The sequence below is a fragment of the Capra hircus genome, chromosome 25 (genome assembly GCF_001704415.2).
Source record: "Capra hircus breed San Clemente chromosome 25, ASM170441v1, whole genome shotgun sequence".
NCBI classification, from domain to species: Eukaryota; Metazoa; Chordata; class Mammalia; order Artiodactyla; family Bovidae; genus Capra; species Capra hircus.
The window spans coordinates 41,416,267-41,433,683 of NC_030832.1; the positions used below are offsets into that span (position 1 = coordinate 41,416,267).

Sequence of the window (17,417 nt, forward strand, 5' to 3'; positions counted from 1 at the left end):
TTATACTGTAAGGGTACTGAGTTCTTCTGATTTTTATGCGTGTTATTTATCCTTAAACCCACCTAAAAATGTTGCGTGACTACTTCATTTGCCAACCTGACCATTAGTCACGAGGAGAGGTTTTGTGGGCGTTTGCCTTTTTCTATACTCCCCCCACATAATCAGGATGGAGCTTGACGCTCCTGATAAATGGCTGTACATTCGTGTGACTTCAGTGGAGGTCGTCGACACTGGGAGTGACTGATTGGGGGTGTGACGTTCCCTCGTCTTAGCCAGTTACCAAGGTCTGAAGACTCTCTTGTAGTATCTAAGCAGCTTTACACAAAAAAGAAAGTAAGCTAAGAAAAACACCGTCTGAATGATTTATCATAATTCTGAGGAAAAGCAGATGTGGGTCCTTAAGGAAGTGTTCTTCCTTGAAAACTGAGAACAGTTTTTTCCCAGAATTAGTAACAGAGGGATTATTGGCTCTGCTTGCAGGTTCCTGGCAAAGAACACTCCAGAGCGCTGGTCCTCCCGGGCGCTCAGGAGCCGTGTTGTTTCCTCACGATGTGGGGGTGTCACGTTGCTGGCAGAACTTCCGGGAGGTTCCGTCCCACCCTGAATAGCCGGTGCTCTAGGGGTTAAACGTCCTTTGCTTCTCAATGTGGAAGCAAAGTGCGATGTCCCCTGGTTCTGCATGGAAGGCGCGTTTCAGGACGTGGGCCCTGGTGCCGGGTGTGGCCTGCGGGACTGCCCTTGAACCATCAGCAGGGCCCACGTGACGGAGCACCTGTCTTGTGTGTGTGCTTTGTTGAGCAGGGTTGGAAGCCGGCGCTGCAGCCCTCGGCGAGGGCTGGCGGAACAGAGTCGAGTCAGGTGTGGCCCCTTGGGAGCCCGTCGAAAGCAGTGAGGTCTCAGCTTACAGTCTCCTTTGCCTCTTCAGAGCCTGTGGCGTGCGGGCAGGGCATCGTAGCTGGAGGTCTCACCTCACGCAGCGTCTTAAGACGTCTGTGGAGTAAACAGAAGTTTGGTAACAGTCACTCTCCACAGCCGTCTGTAAAGTCTGAGCTTGTGAAGCTGCCCTTGAGTGCTGAGTGGGGCCCAGGCTGTGTCCCTGAAGGGTGTGTGACTCACCTCTGCGCCCAGGCCCAGCACCGTGCGGCTGGGGCATGGGACGCAGCGCCGGCGGGAGCTGGGCCTCCCTTTCAGGGTCTGTCGGTACCGCCCAGCCCGGGGCCTCGGGCTGTGCGCTCCTCCAGTCTAACCTCCCGTGGCTGGGGAGGGGGAGCCCTCGCTCGCCTGCACGAGAAGCCCCTGTTCCAGTTCCGCACCTGCTGCTGACGGGCTGAGCTGCCGCCCCGTCCCTGTGTGTGACAGCCTCCAGGGCCGCTGCCCCGGTCTCGTTCTCTTCCTTACTATCTCTAGCGATCGCTGGGGTCTGTCGTGTCAGACGCAGATTCTTCTTGTTCTCCATGGGACCCTGAGCCAGGTTCCTCCTAGAGGAGGTGACGTGGTTACTATTGTTACTTCTACCGTTTGACCTTCGCGGCAAACCCTGAAATTGTGAGCTCCAGATTTCACGAGGGACCCCTCCGCTTCTGGGGTTGATCCCTTTCTGAGGCTAGAACGTCTCCCTGCAAGGACGGGACACTGTCGTGCCTGCTGAGGGAGCTGGCCTCGTGCTGGAGGCTGCTCTGCATCCAGTGAGCTTTTAAAGACTTGCTTTTGCGTTATCATAACGGCGCCCGTGCGCTTTTAAGAGAAGCGCCTTTCACACTTCACACGGGTGAACTGTATGCTTCTATTTAAACTGCCACTCTGCAGATTCCATTGACTTGTTACAGTCACTTAGGCTGTTGCTTTGGTTGAACTTTTCCTCTAAACAGGCTTTTCTTTTTATCTTTGACGTACTAAAATGGATAGTTTTAAAAGGAACTTTCCTGACGCATTTTGTAACTAAATTGCTTTCAAATAAAGAATGGGACGATATTAATTTATTAACCTCAATGTTGATTGCTCACGTGTGAGATTTCCAGTGAGAAAGGACTTGGAATGACTATTGACGTTCAGGTTGTGGCTATTAATTCATTAGCCTCAATAATGGTTCCTCACGTGTGAGATTTCCCGTGAGAAGGGACTTGGAATGACTAGTGGCGTTCAGGTTGCAGCTTTCTGTAGACCAGTTTTGGCACAAGGCGAATCCGATTGTTGGCATCCGGTATCTATTGCCTCAGGTACTCCTTGCTGCAGCGTGAGAAGTAGGAAGGGTTGTTCATCCTGGCTTAGCAGCCGAGGAACCCGAGACCGCTGAGCTCATCCTGTCGACAGCCGTAGATCTGTGTGCAGCCCTGGGGGTTTGGGCTGAGCAAACCAGACAGAGGAGCCTGTCCTCAGGGGCTGCTCGTTCCAGTGGGGGAGAAACGGGGCAACCGAGACGGGTGAGTGACTGTCGGGCCCATTCGCTGGGCAGCAGTAAATGCTCGAGAAAGAGCAGGGGAGGGTGGGAAGGGCAGGTGCCAGGTGGCCTCAGGCGGTGGTTAAGGCGGCCGGGGACGGCCTCGCTGAGCTGACACCTGAGTAGAGGCTCGGAGGAGACAGGAGCGGGCCCTGTGCATGTCTGGGGCAGGAGGGTCTCGGGCGTCCCAGAGGTGCTCAGGCCATGGCGTGGAGCAGGAGGAAGAGGGGTCGGGCCTTCTGGGCTTTTCCTGTAATAAGAAAGGGCCCCGTGGGGTTGGGCAGAGGGCACCGTGACCTCATTTTGAGAAGAGACTGATGGGGACACGTGTAGACGTGAGGGCCAATCGGAAGGTTTGCCGTGATCCAGGTGAGAGATGCTGGCAGCTGGACCAAAGCCATCGCCGAGGGGGTGGCAGGAAGCGGTGGGGGTGTGGGCCTGTTTTGAAGGCGGCACCAGGGCACCTGCTGACAGCGGGGCGGGTGGTGTTTGCTCCTCCCAGTAGAGGCCAGCGACCGGAGTTCCAGTGCTGTCCAGCGCACCCCCTCTGGACCCCTTGCAAATGTGGGCCTACTCGGGCGGGTGCCAGCCTGCAGGGGAGGCTCGGGCTCCGGGGGCAGGCCGGTGTCTTGAGGAACTGAAGCCACTTTTCACAGGCACCGAGGTGGCAGAGCCCGCGTCCTGCCAAGGCTGCTGCTGACCTGTGCCTCTGCGTGTGGCCTCTGCACCCGTCGGAGGCGTGTCCTGTCCGCGTCTGTATGAGTGGGAAGGAGATGCGTGAACGGGAGTACACGGTGTGAAGCAGTGTAATTCTAGCGTGCGCACACAAGCAGCGCTGTCCCACAGAACTGTGACGCATGCCACCGTGCTCTCCAGATCAGCCACAGTAAGGAAAGGAGAGGACACGCGAAAGCGGCTTCACAGTAACACTTTCAGGGCTGGAACCGTCCAGGATGTTATAATCTCAGGAGGTTCGTGACTTCCAGCTGTATAATGTCAACCTGTGATCAGTATTAAAAGACAAAATACATGTGTCTTTTGTAGTGAGTCTCTGAAGCCCAGTCTCTGAACTAACACACCTCAGTTCAGACTGGCCATGGCCCTCTGCTCAGCGGCCACGGGTGGCTGGGGGCGCCTGCGTCAGGCAGGGCGGCCACAGGCTATCCCGCGACTGTGCTGCCAGGACGGTGTGTGAGGCTTCCACTGTTTAGAGATTAAAGGACAATCTGAACTTGCTCGGTGTCCTCTAATTTAGCCAGGCATGTAGTATATCCCATGCTTCCAGCTGAATTGTGGCTTTAAAAAAAAAAAAAAATTCTGGAGAGCACCAGAAATGCTGGGTCATGGAAGGTCAATTCAGATGATTCTGGCCTCGGCGCCTGCTGTCAGCTGCGTGAAAACGGGCAGCAGGCAGAGACAGCTTCTCCCTCGTGCCTCTTTGCGCCCTTATCTCCCCAGACACACCCGTAGAGGAAGAGAATGGAGGTGGAAAAACACGCTTCAGAGTCCCAGAGTCACCCTCGACGGCTGGGTGGTCGAGCTTCCGTTCTCTCATCTGTAAAGTGGGCACAATCCTCCACACCTCACGAAGATGAAATGAGCTCACACGCACGCACACCCATGGGTGTGTCTCCGTATATACGCATATCTGTCTTAACTGAAATGGGGATTCTATGACGCATTTACCCTTCCTGTTTACAGTTTATTCAGGTATTTACCGCTATAGTTTTATTTTAAAACTTCTCACTAAATCATTCCATCCACGGAGCTTGACTCTAGATAACCCTGAACATAGCATATTAAGCCGTGTTACCTGTTTGTAGTGATTACAGGCCTTTTTCCTCTTGGAATGACATTTAGTATTTTTTTAGTCTTAAGTTTATTTAATATTTTCTGCCCTCAGCAAGAAGGCTTCACTCCTCGCCGCACCCCGCCGCACACCTCTGTTTGTCTTTGTAACATTTAGTGAGACGTTTAGTCGAGTAGCTTCTGGCTCACACGTCTGGACGAGTGGATGGCACACAGTGGCCGGTGGTCGGCGTGTGGCTCCAGGAGTCGATTTCACAACCCCTTACGTCCTGAGGTCTGAAATTTAGCATGGCTTTTCACGTTCCAGTTTAGAAGATCCGAGGAATTCTGCACTGCTGTGGAATTCCTTTCTTTTTCTTTTTCTTTTTAACTTATAGGGAAACCAGCCTTTCCTAGGCAGCCAAGAAAAAAAAAAGCTGATGGTGCTAATTTACTTCTACTTTTATTTTGCTAATTTACTTCTACTTCTTACACCTGGAGTTTTCCTTATAATTCGTCTATTTTCTGAAAACTTGGCCTTGGATATCCCATTGCCCTGTTAAATTTAATTTGTCATAAACTTGTCCAAACCGTACCCCTTCCTAAGCCGTCCCATGCTCTCTGCCTTTGGAACTCATCTTGCTGTGTGTCATCTCCGCACGGGAGAGCCTGGCCGCCCCTCCTGACCGCCCTTCCCACCTGCACTTATCCTTCGCATCTCTGGAGTCTGGAGGCGGAGCCCTGCCCTTGTCCCACTCCTTCCCAGAGCCTTGCTTGCTCCCAGTGTCTCCCAGAGTAAATTCCAGAAGTCTTAGCTCACCGCAGTCTGGCTTAACCTGCTCCCCTCACTGATGTGACGCTTCCCACTGTCCCGCGGCCCTTCTCCCCCTTCCCTGATGGTGGTGGTGATCTTCAGCCTGCTCTGGCCGGCTTCTGTGACGGTGCTGCGAGCTCGGAGCAGGCGCCATGCGGAGTGCCCTTCTGGCCTGTCCCTGTTCCTTGGCACAGCCCTCTGCCAGGCAGCCCTCCTGAAGTAGGAGCATGGCGAGGGACGGGCTATGCCATGAGGGCAGAGAGAGGTTCGTTCCCAGAGCTCATGGGAGGACGGGCGTGGTGGGGACGGGGCCTGGCCCCGGAGGCCTGCCAGCTCTGTGTCTGGGGCTGACGGCGCTCTGATGGGCCGCTTCCTGCACACCCCTCCCCGCCTCGCTTCTTCTCCGACCTCTAAATTAGAAGGTAGCCTCCACTCCAGCCTCAGAGAAGGCTAAGAGGAGCCATCTGCCTCTGCTTGCTGGGCTCATTAACTTAAAGAAATGCATCCTGTTTACATTGCTGGCAGCGTTTCTTTTATTTGGATGCTGGCCAAAGGCAAACAACTCTGCCCAGTGGGTTTAAAAAAACAACAGCAACACAGAAACAGAGCTTTGCAAGTGCTCACACGGCTTTCTATGGGCGAGCATGCAAAACCTTGCCATTCTCTTCATGTAGCTCGATTCCGTGGAGAAAGCTCGCTTGATCTGCTAGCGTTTTACATCTTTCTGAGCCTTAGTATTTATTGTGGGAAGATTCTAGTAAGGAATGACTAATCTGAAAAGATTTGGTTTGATTAGGGGCTAAACTAACAAAATCTATTTTGAAACAAGATAACAGGATTTGCGATTTTTGGTCTTCTTCCAGTAAAACCGAACCCCACCCCCCCCAACCCCAAATCTACATCTCCAGCAGACAGGGGAGCTGTTCTTTGACTAGAAGCTGAAACTGCTGGATTTATAAGTTGTTTTAAAAATGTGTTCTTCGAACAGTTTAAAGTGTCATATAGTGTTGAGGTGAAGTCATCAGTCTGCTTAGGACTTTACCTGTTTATATTTGGGTGAGTGAATGAAATGCATGGTTATTGGACAAATCAATACTTCAGTTAACACTGTTACTGAAAGAAGAACTTCTTAAGCAGCCGCTAATGAGACTCAAGCAAATTGTCCTCTGCCTTGTTTTCTGCTTGTGAGTGTACATAGGGTTTAGAATTGTCCTAGCCTTTGTGTTTTAGGAAACTGGCCTTTTACTGGAGAAGGTTAGGGCAAGATATTTTATCATTCAGCTATGCCTGCTGTATTAGTATCTTTTAAGACTTAGCAACTCTGTGTCATGACAGAGAGATACATATATATATAATTATCATTTCTGCAAAATAGAGTGTATATAACATTTCGAAAGGCCCTAAGCTCTTGCTAAAAATGAAGGAAAACTGGACTCAGATTTTCAGCAGATGTCCCACAGTAGAAAACTTCCCTGGAGCTTGGTTTTGCAGCTTCAGAACAGTTGGTAGCGAGTGGTCTTTGACTGGAATAACTCACAATCAGGGCAAAAGAAAGCTGTCGTTTTGTTTTCCCGCCTGCTGTCTTTCCCTCCAGATGACGTGAACGAGACCCAGAAAGTGGCTACACTGCTGGTAGCGTTCTAAGTCTGTCGGCAGTTCTGCCAATTTCCCTGGATTTCTAAAAACAGGAATAAGGGGCCTTTTCTTCAAGTTTGGGTGAAGCTAATCTGGACCAGTTCCAGCTTGCCTGGGTGGCAGCATGCACTGGGAACACAGGCTGCTTTTGGATACACCGGGGTTTTAAAGCCAAACCTATGTTCACCCCAATAATTAGGGCAGGCCTGGTCTGCGCAGCGTTGAAAGCAGTCTTGGTAAACGAGCACTCAGGCCTCAGGCCTATCTGGTTCCCTGCCTTCGCCTCCGACATCAGCTCCCGAGGGAGCTCAGTTGAACCCGTGAGTGGGCCGTGCTCCTCGGGGAGTCGGAGCCCCGAGCAGACACCTGGTGGTCAGAGTGCGTGTGCCGCATGGGAGTCGTGTGGGCAGGGCCATCGAGGGTGGTGGGCAGCCTGGCTGCCTGGCTCGGGGCATGTGGGGGCTGGGGTCCTGACCCAGCCTCTTGCCGGCCTGGGGGAGGCTTTCTCTGACTTGCCCCGAGGAGCCTGACCCTTTGCCTGGAATCTCACCAGTGAAATCCCTGCTCCCTGCTCAGGTGCTTGCTGAAGCGTCTGTGTCTCTGCAAGCAGTGGGGAGTTTGGGGTGATGTCTCAGAGAGTGCAGGGACGGGGGAGGCAGGGAGGAAGGCCAGCGGGGGCCTGGTCTGAATCCTGTTCCCCGCCCTCCGGATGAGTGGGCTCTGATGAGCTGTGGGCACTTGTTGAAATGAACCGGGGCTTCAGAAGCTCCGCTCAGGTTAGTGTTTTCCAGCCTCAGCTCTTCCTACCAGTCTCTCTTCTTTTGGCCTCTAGTAACCTTCCCTTCCTACACCGTGTAATTGGAACATATATCTTTAATTGCTAGTTAACTTTTTTTTTTCTTTACTTTTTATTTTGAAATACATATTTGCAGGAAATTGCAAAGACGGCACAGAGCGGTATCTCCAAGTTTCCCCCAGTGGTTGCATTTTGTTTAACTGTAGTGCAGCATCAAACCCGGGAGACTGAGGCTGGTCCAGTGTGTGTGAGACTCTGACACGTATCGCCTGTGTCCTCAGGACACAGACCTGCCCCAAACCACAGGGAGCTCCCTCCAGCTGCGCAGCCACAGCCGCAGGCCTCTGCCCGTCCCCGCCCCCAGGAGCCGCTCCTGTGCTTTCCATCCCTATGATTTTATCATTGCAAGAACACTGTATGAACGGAATCCCATAGTATGCTTTTTTGAGATCCATCTAAGTTGCACACATCAGTGGCCCGTTCTTCTCATCCTTAAGTCCGTGGTACGAGGTGCCGCGGCTGAACGCTTGGCTTATTAAAGCACCGCCACACCTAGCACCTAGGTTGTTGCCAGTTTGTGGCTGCTGTGAACGTCGCTGCACAGGGTTTTGTGGGGACGTAAGTTTTCATTTCTCTGGAATAAACGTCCAGGAGTGACATTGTACGGCATGCCGCATTGTATGCTAAGTGTAGGCTCAATTTTTCTTTCTTTTCTTTTTTTTTTAAGAAACTGGAAAACTGTTCTGGAGTGGCTGTCGCGTTCTGCATCCCCACAGCGGTGTGTTAGAGCTGGCGTGTCTCTGCCTCCTCACCGCCGTTCGGCGCTGGCGCTGATTTTTCGGTTTGGGCTGTTTTCGTACGTGTCGTGACGTCTTCTCATCAGAGCTCGGGTCTGCTTCTCCCTGGTGGCCAGTGAGCTTGGACATCTTGTCTTCTGCTTACTGGCTGTCTGCGTGCCTGCTGGTGGAACAGCGCTCCATGTCTTTTGGATTGTTTTGCTTCTCTAAATTGTTGGCTTTTGAGCATTCTTCGTATATTCTACGTATGAGTCGTTTGTCAGACACGTGGTTGGCGAGTATCTCCTACCAGTCCGAAGCCTGTCTTTTTATTCCCTTAAAGTCTTCTGAGGAGCAAAAGCTTTGACTTTCATGAAAGCCAGCGTATCGGTGTATGCCGCGTGTGTTAGTCGGTCAGTCACGTCCGAGTCTGCATCCCCGCGGACTGCAGCCCGCCAGGCTCTGGCCGTGGGGGTTCATTCTCCAGGCAGCATACGGAGTGGGCTGAGTGCCCTCCTCCAGGGGACCTTCCCAGCCCAGGGGTCACACCAAGGTCTCCAGCGCTGCAGGCGGATTCTTCCTCTGAGCCACCAGGGAAGCCATTTTTCCTTTATGAACCACGCATTTTGTGTCATGTCTAAGGACTGTTTGCCAAGTTGTGGACTCTGAAGATTTTCTACTATGCTGTAGCTTTATGTTTTGAGTCAGTTCTGTATAAGGTGTGGGGTTTAGATCAAGGTTTTGTTTTGATTTTGTTTTTTCTTTGCCTATGGATGTCCAATTGCTTCAATATCATTTATTAAAAAGGCTTTTCCTCTACGTAATTGCTTTTGGATCTAAAAAAAAAAAAAGCAGCTGACCATAGTACCTGTGTCTGAGTTTCTGTTACGTCCCATTGACCTCTGTGCCTAGTCCATCACCGATACCACACAGTCCTGCTGGTGGTAGCTGTGTAATAACATGTCTGGAAATCAGATTCCTCCCACTTAATTTTCCTGTTTCAGGATTGTTTTAGTCTAGTGCCTTAGATTATATGAATCTTGTAAGAGTTCTGTCCACATCCATGAAAGCTCTTGCTGGGATTTTATAGAAACTGGTCAGCCTGTATGTGTCAGTTTAGAGGGCGTGCCGTCATCACGTCGACGCTTCCGATCCACGAGCATGGGCTGCCCCACCTTCCGTCGGGTCTTTGGTTTCTTTCGTCCACATTTCACGGCTTGCAGCGCGCAAGTCCTGTGCACGCTCTGTCAGACTTGAACCTGAGCGTCTCATTCTGGGGCTTGTGATTGTTAACAGTACTGCACTTTGAATGTCCACCTCTGGGGCTTCTCTGACAGTCCAGGGGCTAAGACGCCACGCTTCCACCTCAGGGGGAGCAGGCTTGGCCCCTGGTCACGGAACTGAGGTCCTGCACACCACGTGGCACGTCTAAAGAGTTTACAATGTTACATTTCCATTTCCACGTGTAACTTTCTAGTGTATAGAAAGACATTTTGCTTCTGTCAGTTTTTGTACCCAGCAACCTTGCTGAATTCACTTGGATTCTAGGAGGTTTTCTGTGATCGATTCCTTGGGATTTTGTACACAGACCATCGTTTCATCTGCAGACAGGCTCAGTTTTATTTTTTCCTCTCCAGTCCACGTACCTTATATTTCCTTCCCCCCCTTGCCGTGGAACCGTGTCGAATAGCAGTGGTGAAAGGGGAGTTCTGGTCGCACTCCCGTTCTCACCCGAAGCGCTCTGTCTTCCACCGTGGATCTTTGCTATTCGCTGCAGAGGTTTTCGTCAGTGTCGCTTATCAAGTTAAAGAATTCTCTCTTTGTGGTTTTCTGCGTTTTTATTACCGGTAATTGCTCAGTCATGCCCACCTCTTTGCAACTCCACGGACTATAGCCCGCCAGGTCCCTCTGTCCATGGCATTCTCCAGGAAATAATACGGGAGTGGATTGCCATTCCCTTCTTCAGGGGATCTTCCCAACCCAGGGATCAACCCCAGGTCTCCTGCATTGCAGGCAGGTTCTTTACCGTCTGAACCACCAGAGAAGCCCTATGTTTCTTGTTGATGGGTGTTCATCGTTTAAATCCATGTCTGTGTCTCCCGGGCCAGGTTCTGAGTTTCGGGAGCCCAGTCACTGCTTCGTCAGCCTTCTGTTTTCCCGCAGTGTATATCTCAGTGCTCTGCCCCCAGTAAGCATTAAACGCGTTTGTGGGTCAGAGGGACTGGGCATGGACCCTGGGGCAGGCGCTCACAGGGGCACTTCTGATCCGGCAGTGCTGGGCACTGGGTCTGGAGGGGAGGCCACAGCTGCACTCTGGGTCACCGGTCCCCTTCGCCTTTCACCTCGCCTTTGGTTACCTTTCAGCAGATGCTCCAGCAGAGATCTGGTTTGCCCCAGGTTTCTAGAATAACTGCCAACTGAAAGCCACTGAGCTCTACACAGTCAATGGGGGATTGTATGTTATGTGACCTGTGCTCCAATAAAGCTCTTCTTTTTCTCAGAAAAGTAAGTGCCAGCTGGGCAGTGATATCCTGATGTCCTCTGTGCTGGGGGACAGGGGACTGCTCTCTGTGTCCTGGGTCCCCCAGACGGCTCTGAGCCAGCCAAGCCCTTTCCAGATGGCGGGGTGGGGCTCACCCAGTGCTGGTGCGCAGGGAGCATTCAGCAGTTCCCCCAGCAGAGCCCAGAAGCTTCTGTAGACACCGCGCTGATCATGCTCGAGCACGGAGTCAAGGGTGATGGACCAGGCCTGCTTCCTGCCCAGGGAGGCGTTGTCCCCGCAGCAGCATTTCCGCAGTTTGGCCACCTGCCCTCATCCTGTTTTAGTTCAGGCCGCTTCTGCAGTGAGGTGAGGAAAAGGCGGGAAATCCCGGCTGTATTTCTAACCGGGAGGGAATCAGCACGACAGTGAGACCGGTTCCCCACCCTCCCAGGCACGCCTGGGACGTGACCCGCTCCCGCCCGCTCCCCATTCAGTCCCCCGGTGCTGACGGCCTGTGCGTGTGCTCCTCCGCGGCGACAGGGCAGCGGGGCTGCAGCTGGAGTTGTCCTCAAGCACAGGCCCTGCCAGCGCCGCGGCTCGCGCTCTGTTTCCACACGGCGCTAGGCATGTGTGTGGCCACTTCTTCCCCGACCTGTCGTCTCCCTCTCGGGACCTTTTCAAACGAGGGACGGCACAGGGCAGACCTGCGATGTGGTCTGTGCGAGCCTCCGCCTTGACAGTCACGTCCCCGGGAGCACAGCGCTCGTGCCGGGACAGAGCGAACCCAGAGACAGACGCTGGCTGCCGGCTTGGCAGCTCCTGAGCCTCCTGCTTCTACGACCGTCCATGCTCACGCCGCTTTCTCCACTGCGACTCAGCCTTCGCAGCACCGTGAAACCCTCTGTCTTCTTTCTGTTCTTTCCCAGTGTTCAGGGGTTCCGGTCGATCCACGAGACAAGCTCGGCATCCCCTGGCAGTATTCTGAACGTCTTCTTTCTGTTCTTTCCCAGTGCTCAGGGGTTCCGGTCGATCCACGAGACAAGCTCGGCATCCCCTGGCAGTATTCTGAACGTCGTCTTTCTGTTCTTTCCCAGGGCTCGAGGGTTCTGGTCGATGCACGAGACAAGCTCGGCATCCCCTGGCAGTACTCTGAAAATGAGAAGCACGGGATGTTCCTCATGGCTTTCGAGAACAAGGCAGGGCTGCCCGTGGACCCCGCCACCTTCCAGCTGTACGTGCCCGCCCTGAGCGCGCTCTGGGGGGACTCCGGCATCAGGGAGGCGTTCAGCCGCAGGAGCGAGTTCCAGCTGGTGAGTGAGCCCTTGTCTGGACACCACAGGCTTAGACCTCATGGGATTCCCCTTTACAAACTCTGAAAGCACAGGCGAACTGTAAATTGCTCTAAATCCTGATATTGAAGATCAGAAATACCCAATGCTGACTAAGCCATGTAAATGGTTTGAGAAGGAATGATATTAATTCATTCAGGCTAGATAAATGTTTGCATTCAAGGAGTATGAAGGATTCTTAAAATACTAAGTGTTGGCGTAACTCAAGGAGCTCAAACTTTCTAAGTATCGTTCTTCGTAGGAAATCAACGCATCCTTAGGAGAATGTCCCAGCTGTGACGCATGAGTCCTGCCCAGCAGACCACGAATGGCCTCAGATCTGTCCCTGGGAAGCACACATGAGCTCTTCCGAGCTGTTCCCCTAGGTTCTTCCCTTTCATTTTACAGCCGGAAAGTTTCAGAAAGCCTAGTCATCCTCGTTACTTAGCTTCATCTAGGCTATGAGTCTGTAACAGGAAGTCTGGGGTGTTTAGCCTGCCTGCACTCCCTCTTTCTCCTAAGTGCCCTTCAGCGCTGACTGTCTGCAGAGATGGGTCTGAGGCCTCTCCTGTAACTGGAATGCACGCGCCCGGCTGCTGTGGATGCCCCCTCTCTGGGTTGCCCAAAAGGCTCACTGCCCTCCACACCCCTCTGCCCCCTGAGAACCGGGACCCCGAGTTTCACAGCACCAGTCCTTTGCCTGTCGCTGTGGTGTTGCCGTGATAGGCAGTCATCTTGTAAAAGCAGAGCCTTGCGTCTTCCCTGTTTGCGCACTCCACACGAGCGGCTTCTTGCTAGACGGAGCTTGCTGGCCCTGCCATGCTGTGACGTGTCTTTAGGCGGCGCGCGTGGCTGTGGGTCTCGCTCGCCCGCGGCCGTCTGCTCTTCCGCCGTGTGGGTGTAGTGGACGTGCCTGTTCTCTCAGGGGTGTACTTTGGGGTCGTTTTCCGTGTTTTGCTGTTAGAAACGAGTGCCCCTCGACCTCTCCCGTGCGTCCCCAGGTACCCATGTCCAGGGGTCTCCAGGACATACACCGCGGAGGGGAACTGGCCGGTTGTAGGGCCTCTGTGCCTGCAGACAGACAGAATGTATCCAGTCGTCTTCCGGAGCAGCTGCAGCAGCTGCGCCTGTGTCAGCAGCAGAAGCCCCCGTGGCGCTCCCGTAGGTGCCGTCCGACTCCAGAGGTGCTCGAGAACCCCGTCGTAGCCGAGGGAGCTGGGACACACTGTATCCCCCTCGCCTCCCTAGGGCTTGACTGAGATCTCCCTGAATTACTGGCTGCGTGTTTCCTCTTCTGGGAAACGCCTGTTTATGTCTCTTGCTGACTCTTACTAGCGGGTTCTGTGCACTAGCCTCCTGTATTTGAGCTGTTCCTTTCAGTTCAGCTTCCGCGTACTTTTCATCTGATCCCCCCACCCTCTCGTCTTACCCAGTCGTCTCGGCACAGCCAGAAGATTGATAGTGGCACACTGCTCTGAATTAAACTGGAGACCTCATTCAGATTCAGCTGCTTTTCCTCGAATGTCCTCCTCACGAGCCAGGGTCAGGCTCAGGAGCCCACCCTGCACTTGGCCCTGGCGTCTCCTGGGTCTCCATCAGGGACAGCCCCTCGGTCTCTCCTGGGTCTTCATGACCTGGACACCTGGAAGGAGCCCTGCTCGGTCACTTTGCAGAGCGTCCGTCTTTGGGTCTGTCTGGTGCTTTCTCATCACTAGGATGAGCAAGAAAACAACTAAGTGACGCTGCGTCCCCTGAGCGTCCTCTCTGAGGTGTGAGCTCGCGGTGCGTCTGCTTCCTGGTGGCAGGGGCCTGGGTTACTCGCTTAACGTGCTGTTTGCCACACGTCTCCACTGTGAGGTCACTGCTGTCCTCTGTTATGAATAAATATTGGGGGGGGGGGGCTTTGCGACTCTGCAGACATCCTGTTTCCCTTCAAGCTTTCACCCACAGATTTTAATATCCATCAGTGGATCTGAGGGATGACATTTTTAGAACTTTGATTTTCACATTCATTCTCAAGTTTAAAGATTAAAGTGAAACAGTCAAATGAGCTAGGAGATATAGTCACTGCAGAAAAGAATTGTTAATTTTCTAAAGGGCGTGACTGTCAGGCATGGCTACAGCTGGAGAACACACAGACTCTCACGTGTGAAGTTGGGGTTTAGGTCCCCCCACCATGCGTGGGTGCCGAGGCGTGTCCAGCTCTCTGCAGCCCGTGGGCTGACGCCCGCCAGGCCAGGCTCCTCTGTCCATGGGCTTCTCCAGGCAAGAGGACTGGAGAGAGTGGCCGCCTCCTTCTCCAGGGGGTCTTCCCGACCCAGAGGTCGAGCCTGCGTCTCTTGCACCTCCTGCATCGGCACGTTGGTTCTTGACCACTGTGCCCCCTGGCAAGCCCCGAGGCTTCTCCCACCACATAAACCCACAAACTGAAATGGTCTGGGAAAGAGTGGTCTCTTCAGAGCCTGAATGGAAATTGCCGTTGTCAGTTGAGAGCTGACCCCAGAAGGAAACGTACACTGCAGAGCTGAGCGCTGCCAGCCGTGTTTAGCAAGTGCTGTACCTGGGGTGTGCGTGTGCTGGGGCGGCTTGTCAGACCCTTGCGCGTCCTCCTCGCTGGGCACTGCGGTGGGTGCTCTTTCACTGAGCCTTGCCTGTGAGCCAGGCACTCTGCTGAGGTCAAGTTTGGCTTCCTCCCAAAGCTGGTAAGACAGATATCCAAGCAAATAAGCGCCATAGAATATGCTGAGAAGTGTGATTGAGGAGTATCCAGCTACGCATAAAGGGAGAAGGTAAGCGATTCCACCTGACAGGAGGGGGCAGGGAGATGTTTGGGGGCAGACTGTCTCAGGATGAGGTGGGGATGAACTGGGCCCTGTTAGGCGTGGAGGGGGGTGTCTCTGCAAGAGTGTGGCCTGCGCGGGTGGGCGGAGGGGGCCAGAGAGGCGCCGCCCCGCTCGGCAGGCTCCTTGTGCAGGTCCCTCCTCCGGCTGCTGTACCCGGTAAAGGAACTTGGTCTGCTCAGGACAAAGTTTGGGGGGTGGAGGATGAGTGGGAGCTCTGTGTGTGGCTGGCACTGCTTCTCGGCTCTGCCCCCTCCTCGGTGCTGGGTCAGTTCTGGCCTGGCTTCCCCGGCACAAGGCTGCAGCAGTGCCCACCTCCTCCCGGAGCCGGGGATGCCGTGCAGGGAGATACCCCGTGGGGCGCCCGAGGCCTGATGAGCGTCCAGCCCTCGCGCTCCCCTGTGCGACAGGGGCGGCAAGCGGGACTCCCAAGATCATAGCCCTTGAGCTGCGTTTGGCGACTTGCCGTTCCGATGGGCTCGGTGCACCTGTTCTTAGCAGACTGGGCGGCTGCGGGGCACTTTGGTGCCTCTGCCGGAGTCCTCACTGAAATCCGCTTGACCGACTGACCCTGACGCTTACTTGTTCCGATGTTTGGGGTCCAGCACACATGGAGACCATGGGCCCTTCTCTCTGATGCTTTTTGCTTCACACTCTTGGATGTTTAAAAAATACAAAAGAACAGAGTTGATGCGTTCTGAGTCATTTTTTTCCTCCTCCCAGTTCCTGTTTCACAGTGGCAGGGCATGGTACTTCCTTGAAAATGTCTTCATCTCTTCGGCTCTGGAGGATGGAACTGGAGATTCAGTTCAGAGGAGGGAAGTCTGTTTCTTGACTTCTGAAAGTCAAGCGATTCTGCTAATTACAGAGACTATTTTTTCTTTTCTGTCATGTTTAGAAAAATTGAGTCTTTGTAACGTCATCAGAGAGTGCTGGATTGCTAGAAAAGGCTCACTCTGGGGCTGAGAGCAGAGTAGAGGTGTGCGCTGCCTTAGAAGCGGGCGGGTATGAGGTTCTAAGAGGAGACTTACTCTGTGGCTGAGAGAGTGGCATGCTGAGCATAAGCAGAGTCGGATCGCCCATCTCACTCCTGACACAAAGTCCACGTGTGGTCTGCCCAGGCTTTGTGACATCTGGGCTTCAGTTACCCCGGGGTCACCGCATCCGCCCACAGGGTCCCCGTGGTCCTCACCCACCCCTCACCCGATGCATATACTCCATAAGGGCCAGAGAAACACAATTTGAAGTTCTCAGGCTTGGAACGCTTCTTCAGTGAGGTTCTGGGATAAAGTAGTGCCCAGAATTCTCCTTTGCATTCCTGAAACAGACATCAGCGTGTGCTGTGTAGCAGTCATATCTTTTTCGGAAAAGAAAAAACAAACCAGTCCCTTGCAGGAGGCCTTGACCCCGCAGGCTGCTGTTACTTGGACAGTTGCCTGTGCTTTTGCTCAGGTCAGTGCTCAGTCGTGCCCGACTCTCTCCGACCCCGTGGACTGCACCTCGCCAGGCCTCCCTGTCCATTACCAGCTCCCGGAGCTCGCTCAAACTCAGGTCCGTCGAGGCGGTGATGCCATCCAACCATCTCATCCTGTCGTCCCCTTCTCCTCCCGCCTTCAATCTTTCCCAGCATCAGGGTCTTTTCCAATGAGTCGGTTCTTCGCATCAGGTGGCCCAAGTATTGGAGTTTCGGCTTCAGCATCAGTCTTTCCAATGAATATTCAGGACTGATGTCCTTTAGGATGGACTGGTTGGATCTCCTTGCAGTCCAAGGGACTCCCAAGAGTCTTCTCCAACACCGCAGCTCAAAGGCAGCAATTCTTCGGCACTCAGCTTTCTTTATGCTCCAACCTTCACATCCATACATGACTAATGGGAAAACCATAGCTTTGACTAGATGGACCTTTGTTGGCAAAGTAACGTCTCTGCTTTTTAATATGCTCTCTAGGTTGGTCGTAGCTTTTCTTCCAAGGATCCAAGTGTCTTTTAATTTCATGGCTGCAGTCACCATCTGCAGTGATTTTGGAGCCCAGAAAAATAAAGTCTGACACTGTTTCCGTTGTTTCCCCATCTATTTCCCATGAAGTGATGGGACCAGATGCCATGATCTTAGTTTGCTGAATGTTGAGTTTTAAGCCAGCTTTTTCACTCTCTTCTTTCACTTTCATCAAGAGGCTCCTCAGTTCCTCTTTGCTTTTTGCCATAAGAGTGGTGTCATCTGCATATCTGAGGTTGATATTTTTCCCAGCAATCTTGATTCTAGCTTGTGCTTCATCCAGCCTAGCATTTTGCATGATGTACTCTGCATATAGGCTAAATAAGCAGAGTAACAATATACAGCCTTGATGGACTCCTCTCCCTATTTGGAACCAGTCTGTTGTTCCATGTCTGGTTCTAACTGTTGCTTCTTGACTTGCATACAGAAGCAGTTCTGTGTCTTGTTCTGCGTCTGGTATTCCCATCTCCTTAAGAATTTTCTACAGTTTGTTGTGATCCACACAGTCAAAGGCTTTGGTGTAGTCAA

The 17,417-nt window shown here is 53.1% G+C and overlaps 1 protein-coding gene across 3 annotated transcripts in view; it reads left to right on the forward strand.

Annotated features, from left to right (window-relative positions):
- The window catches only part of GNA12 (G protein subunit alpha 12), a 73,386-nt gene that overhangs the window by 28,883 nt on the left and 27,086 nt on the right, over positions 1-17,417 (forward strand). For 2 of the 3 annotated variants that reach the window (XM_018040570.1, XM_018040571.1), the window contains exon 2: positions 11,823-12,038. The exons of the other annotated variant lie outside the window; for it this stretch is intronic. In XM_018040570.1, coding sequence (XP_017896059.1) covers positions 11,823-12,038 — 216 coding nt within the window. The remainder of the gene's footprint in view (positions 1-11,822; positions 12,039-17,417) is intronic. 3 annotated transcript variants of the gene reach the window in all.